Source organism: Xiphophorus maculatus, chromosome 7, assembly GCF_002775205.1.
Source record: "Xiphophorus maculatus strain JP 163 A chromosome 7, X_maculatus-5.0-male, whole genome shotgun sequence".
In the NCBI taxonomy this organism is placed as follows: Eukaryota; Metazoa; Chordata; class Actinopteri; order Cyprinodontiformes; family Poeciliidae; genus Xiphophorus; species Xiphophorus maculatus.
In genome coordinates this window covers 13,016,470-13,023,376 of record NC_036449.1, presented here as the reverse complement: position 1 = coordinate 13,023,376, position 6,907 = coordinate 13,016,470, and the positions used below count along the sequence as shown (strand labels likewise).

General features: G+C 40.3%; 1 protein-coding gene across 1 annotated transcript; it reads right to left on the bottom strand.

Annotated features, from left to right (window-relative positions):
• Positions 1–541: 541 nt before the first annotated feature.
• On the bottom strand, positions 542–6,646 carry rab20 (RAB20, member RAS oncogene family). The gene is made up of 2 exons (XM_005798131.3): positions 6,114–6,646; positions 542–1,620 (listed from the first exon to the last, which is right to left on the bottom strand). Exons 1-2 carry the CDS (start codon positions 6,301–6,303, stop codon positions 1,001–1,003), a joined length of 810 nt encoding a protein of 269 aa, XP_005798188.2. The 5' UTR covers positions 6,304–6,646; the 3' UTR covers positions 542–1,000.
• Between the last annotated feature and the right edge of the window lie 261 nt (positions 6,647–6,907).

Below are 6,907 nucleotides of genomic sequence, written 5' to 3'. Positions count from 1 at the left end.
TTTCTTTTGCTTTCTACTCATTCAAAGGTGGATTCACTGATGTGCATTGGATCAATGTCCAACTGCATAACCCAACTGTGCTAAATCTAAGGTTATGAATTGACAGCTGGACATCATACTTCCAGATTGTCTGACAGAAAGTAGGATTTATGGTTCCATTAGTCTTTCTAATTCATCCAGGTCCTAAGGCGGCTCCAGATGACCACACTGCCAATACCATGTTTGGGGGTAAATACCTCTCCCAAAACAAATACTTCTTCACAGCATTGTATTTTCTTATGGATTTGCTAAGTGCTCAACTCTCAATTAATGTAATTCAGTTGCATATTATTTAAGAACATTTTATTCCATTTAATTTTTTATTAAATAAAAAGGTAAAATTCACATGAATATGTCATTTGATTCAATATGTTCATTCTTCTGATGAAGTAACATATCCAAGAATGCAGACAAACCTGAAAATACATTTCTTTATTGTATTTTATAAAATTATACTTTAAAAAATTAAACACTGATATTTTCATCATTCACTTAATTTTAATAAAATATAAAGACAAACATCAATATTTGTAAAAAAAAAAAAGAATGGTTTGATTAAAGTGAAATGTGATCAAGATTGTACAATAAACAGTGAAATGAATGATTAGTGCAGTTCATTTAGTGGCAGTACATAGTAAAACATTTACAGCAGTAATTTACTTTCTTTTCTCAATGTGTTCTTTTGGGCCACAGGCACATCTTTGGAATATTTAAGCGCAGTTTGAGTTATTAAAGTAGGAGGTCTATTGCATAAAGTGATATTTCCCTTCCTATTAAAATGTCTCTACCTGGATCTGCACTCATATAAATCTTCACATCAATGGGAAATGTGTTTGTTAATGAGTCACAGTCAAGGCAAACACAAAACAGTACCGTCACAGTGTGGATTTAATGCTCAGTCAAACACACCGTCTGATAAAAACGAGTCCGCAGCTGGGAGCCTCGGTGATGCTTCAGATCTTTAACAGCAGCTGGATTTGCCTCGCTTCCCACTGACCTTCCTCCAGTCCTCCAGATCTACGGTAGGAGACGCCTGGTTCTCATGTCTCTTACTCAGGATGGCGGGCACCACCATATCGAACAGCGTCTCAAACAGGACGTCCACATTGTACCCGGTCTTGGCGCTCGTCTCGAAGCACATCTTGTCTGCCGGGAGGCTGCTCTTCTCGTCCAGGCCTTTGTATCGCAGTATTCTCCCGTAAAGGGCCACCGCGTCCTCCCGCGCCACCTGCTTGTGAAGCAGCAAACCGGAGAGGGATGCGGGCTGCTGTCCCACTCCACCTGTCCCAGGAGGAGTGGGACAGGCGGACAACACGTGCGGTTCTGTCCTCTCCTCCTCGCACTCGGCTCGGTCCTCGGGGAGTCTGTCCGAGTCCTGGCAATGGTGGGCTTTGGAATCAGTCAGGTCGGCCTTGTTTCCCACTAAGGCGTAGATGCAGTCATGGTTGGCGGTATCGGTGAGTGACAGGAAGCGCTCCTCCAGCTCAGCGAGGCTCTGCCAGTTAGTGACGTCGTAGGTCAGGATGACGGCGGCTGCTCCTCGGCAGTACATGGAACCTAGACCGTGGAACTGCTCCCGACCTGGAAAGACGGGAAAAGTTACTGCTTTACGAATGTTACCTCAGTCAGACTGCATCAAGAGCATCTGAACAGAGAATAGAAAATCCAGTTACCGATTCTCAATCAGATTTAGGTTTGGACTTTGGCTGGACCATTTTAATATGAATATCCTGTGATAGAAAACATCCCATTCAATTGTAGCTAGTCTTTTTAGGTCTCTATCTGGTTTTCTTCTAGTATTCCCCTGTATTTAGCTCCATTCATCACCCCAACTGGCACTGAAAACCAATCCTACTACAAAGTGTTCATCTCTAATGTGTGAAATGTAGACCTTCTCTAGCAGTCAAAATTTATATATCCAAGAAAATTAAGACATTTTGAACAACTGTTGAATTAGTTTGGATATAAGACTGCAAACAGGTTTCACTATATGTAGCGTATTTTGCTAGACAATCGAGTCCTTGTTACTCATTGCGGATCAATTTGTTTGGTGTGAACAGTCCGGGAAAAACCGTCTGCAACACTTTATTTGAAGAAAAAGCTCTGAAGTCTTTGTCAGGCCACACAGACCTGGCAATTTGTCTCTTTCCTGAGGGAAACTGAAGAATCTTAGCAAGAGAAGAAAAAGGAATTGACCAAAGGCCTTTCAAACAGAAGAGGCTTGAGGTGCTTCAGCAGAAATCTAGTTTTCTTTCAATGTTAAACCCTCAAACCTGTAACAGTAAAGAAAGCGATAAAGCCAGAAAATTTGAGTCAAGTAAGGAGTCTTTACAACCATTTTTTTTTTACAAGCAGTGTAGTAGAAAGACAAACCAGAGTGTTTTATGCAAGACAGTCAGCAGCTTAAAAACAAAAAAAAGCTTTGTTGTCGGGATATGAAGGGGAACATTGTGTGTAGAAATACATTCCATTGGGGACGTTGCATTTAGTTGTTTAGTAATTCAATACGCCCAGCTACAACAAATGAGTAGTGATCAATCACATATTTTTGGACAAAAATAACCCTGTACAGTGAACCCCTGGTATTTGCAGGAGTTAGAGACCTCAGTGAATAGCTAAAATCAGCAAATACTTCAGATACCTTTATAACTGCCAATTTTAAAAGTTCAAACACCAAATATACCTTATTATGAATCAATGCACACAGTGGAAACAGTCTTAGCACAGTAGCAGAAGCTAATAGCTGAAGTTTTTCTTATTTTCACTCTTGGCGTTACAGCCAATCAGCAGTAAGGAAAATAAATGGTGCTCATGGCTGGTTTATAAAGAGCAGTCAACAGTGTGGCAAGACGTGAGGCATCTAGGTATTTCAGCTTGCCAAGCAGGATTTCCTTTCCAGCATCATAGATATGCCTTACAAAAAAATCTAAATAGGAGGGAGTTTCCAGGAACAATTTGGAGTTCTGTTTCACCAAAGAATGTACGAATGCTGAACTCCAAATAGACGTGTATCCACTGCAGTTGAATAAACACAGATAATTTCTTAGTTTGGCTTCACTTGAACTGAAATCCAAGCAAATAAAAAAAAAAAAGTTAGAAACTATGCATCATACTTGGCCCCCAAAAAACAAGGAAGAAAATAAAAACAAGCATGTAATTTCTACTGGAATGGAACAGTCAAAAAAAAAATTCACCCTGCATTACTCTATGCTCCTCTACAGCGTGAGAAAACTCCGGTCACTTCAAGTCGCTCTGGCATCATAGAAAGTCTATGATGGTAAATGTCAGTGGCCTTGGTTAGCCAATATTTCATCTGGACATAGGTGAAGTTGTGCCAGTGACACTGCTTTCACTAAAATCTGAAATGTAACCAATTTTCTACCCACAAATTCAACATAATACATTTAGGGTTTTTTTTTAACTGTCAGTTTTATGACCAAGAGAAGTGTGTTGTATTTGTGGAAATACTGCTGTGTGTGAAACTTTGGAAAAGACAGGATGAAGCAGGGAGAGCCGCGACTCATCATGTGACTAAAGAGGAACTGGGTCGAGTTTCTGTTTAAAAGCCAGGCCTGAACATCACACTTGAACTGAAAAAATATATACAAAATGGGGTAGATTTCGCCGGGTGCAACGTGACTGACGGCCGTCCAAAAACTACAATGACCCCTCCGACTACTGCTGCTTCCACAGCTCTGTGGTCAGTGCTGATAGATATGCAACAATAGCTTTACTAAACGGTGACTCAATAGCGCTGATCTGGTATTTTGAGGCCATGTTGCATCAACAGATGCAACATGGGACCACAGAGGTCACGGACTGAAGGGTCACAGGCAGAAAATGGCTCACTGGTGACAAGGCCAGTTTTTCCCTCATCTCTGTGGCTCACTACCTCAACTGAATCTTAGATTGTGTTTGCCTAAAATGGTTTCCTATTAATCATATTTACACAATACTGGAATGCTATTCTGAGATTATCACGAAGTAGCAATATCCAGGTCAAGGCAAGAGGATAAGGTGAATAAAAGCCATTAAAACCTTAAAAAAAAGAAAGAAGAAGCCGGCATGGTCTCTTTATAAATCACAAGTGTTTTAGGTCCTAGTTAAAGATCTACAGTAGTTGCAGACCTGGTCATAGTCTTCATCAACCCTCACACTTTCTTACTGTAAGGGAAAGTCATGCAGGTGTTTAATAGCAGCTTAGTTGATTTTCACACCTTTGCGATGATAGATAAAAACAATTTCATATGCAAGTATCAGCCGATCGACTATCGCAAAAAAAATTAAGGAAATCCAGGCTGATTTATTGGTGCACCCCTACTTTTCTTCAATGTCTGCCAAGATATGATGCTCAGCTGACTGTGACAGTGAAACAGCAAACGTAAGATCAGCGATCCTTTGCCAACAATGTGAACTCTGTATTTCTGAATGGTTTTGTCTGACTTTCCACAAAATGTTAACTTAAAATAAACCAACTGTCAGAGACCACATATGGTTGCACTCTACCTCCAGACCTGTAGAGTCAAAACACAACACATCATACCCAGATTTCAATGATATCCATCAGTCTGGAAGCAGACTGACAGACTGGTTTGGTTTTCAATCAAACCACTGATGTAATCAACTTTTGCTTTGATAATACCTAAACTGATAAAACATCTTAAACCAACTTAAAAGTGTTCAGACTTTTAAAAGCAGATAGAGTTAATCAATTTCTGAAGGCTCTCCTTCAAAAGGCACCAACAATTGTTGAATTAAAAGCAGATGGGAGAGTATGTGAACAGATGCGAACCCACACAGTGATGGGAAATGCTTTGATTGGATCACATTACTACAACATTGAGCAACACAGCACATGACGGGCAAAACAGTGATTCTATGACACACCAAGCAGGAACGACTGAAATTACTTCACAAGTAGTATGACTGATTAGCATTCTGACCAAAAAACAAAAGCAAAAATAAGAGAGGCAATAGTGTTACATCATGATAACATATTTGGCTTTTATAAATATGTCAACAGGATGTAAAGAGTTCACCAAAATGAAACATTTATCAGTAACCTTTGACTCCAAGTATCATACCAAAAGGCGAAGTTGTGACAAAGCAGAAACTAAAAAAAGTCTTGAATAATGACAAAACGAAACTATATCAGCATTTGAGGGAGTATGAATGACTGTAAACTCTTTTTTTAATGCAACATACAACTTAACCTGCATTTTGTGTTAAGTGATGCTCTGGAAAACACCTTTACTACAAACTCAAACGGAGTTAGTTCACTTACCGGCACATCAAACTCTCAGAACCGATAAAACGTTTTGTCACGCCACATCTATGTTTTAACATCTTTACCAGAGAAAGTGCATAAATGAACCAAAGTTTCTTTGGTTCCTTGGACTAAGAAGTAACAGCACCACCCTTTCCCCCACATGTTGTGCACGATACCTGTCATATGGTTAAAATATGAATATTACACTTTCCCTGTAAAATGTGGCTATTTGGAAAGATTTTCAGTTGAAAAACGTGGACAGAAATGTTGCGGAAACTAATAAAACTCTTTATATGGCAGTGCTGTTTGGGGTACAAACAGTTGGGGATGTTTTTAAAAAAAAAGGAAGTGTTAAAAGTAAACACAGTGATGGTTTAACATTATATTTCCTTTACTCAAAGTTAAAGCTCGAGAATCTATCACGGTGCAACTTTGATGGATAAAAATGTTTATCTACCCACTCAAACATGCAATAAAGCCTAATCTTTATTCTTGTTTGTGAGAGAAAGCTGGTATCTGACTGGCTGGACCTCATTGTGTTGGATTATCGGATTGTTTTCCTCCTGTCTGGCCTGAAAAGATTGGATTGTGCCAGGCTTTACATGAGCAGCTCTGGTTGTTCCTAACAGGCAGGGGGAAAAGCTTCCAGGCCACGGTTCCCACGAAGAAGGCCGCCTGGCTGTGACCACTGAGCGGTCACATGCTGCTGATTGCCTCGGGTGGCGGACAGCATGTCTCCTCAGGTAAACTTTGACAATGAAGCACACACAAACTAGCCACGTCAGAAAACAAGCGGATGTATTACCAGCTGTGTCCCAGATTGATATGTTGTACGGTCCCCACTGTTTGAGGAAAAAAGCCCCTCCGACGGTGCTAATGGTGTCTTTGAACTTCCTCTCCATGTATCTGTGGAGCAGCGACGTCTTCCCCACGTTCATGTCGCCCAGGAAAACAAGCTTCACGTCGGGCTTCTTCATCCTCGACAGGTCGGGCATGGTGATGGTTCTTCAGTCTACAAGTGTAATCTATTTACGTTCAAACCCCGACGAGGAGACGCGGTCTAACTCAGGAAAATAACCTCACGAAGGTACCGACTTTCTGCAGCGAAAAGCATTTTATGAACTAAAATACGACATTTCTTCTTCACTGTGTGACAGTGACCCTTCAGCACACTCTTGCAGAGTGAGTCTGAACTTCAAAAAAGTAACTGAGGTGAAACAGGAAGGAGGTGGGAAACCAAAGAGCGAGGAGGAGTTTTTTCTCCCACGGTACTGTCTTGCAGGCTCAATTAACGGAATCTTAACGGCGTATTTTAAAGGTACCATCCAGTGGTGATTTTCTTTTTTTTTTTTTTCTTTAAATATCTTGTACGCTAATAAAATGACTGCAGTCAAGTAATAAAGTATTTATTTCAACTGCAGGACGTTATAGGAATACAATATGTTTTAAATCGCACAGAAGGCGACAAGTTCAACTGCTTTGTGTATTTGGGGGTGACGACGTCACAAACGTGGAAAATCGCTCATCAGATCTTATATAGGACCAATATGACAGTCGAGCGATTATTGAATATTTCAGGAACATGTGAAGTTTTAGGAA

Bases quoted from the DNA above. Each gene is read 5' to 3' on its own strand.
- rab20 (XM_005798131.3), bottom strand. From the start codon at position 6,303: ATGCCCGACCTGTCGAGGATGAAGAAGCCCGACGTGAAGCTTGTTTTC. The intron at 1,621-6,113 runs GTAATACATCCG...CCGTCTTTCCAG, and splicing joins ATCAATCTGGGACACAGCTG to GTCGGGAGCAGTTCCACGGT.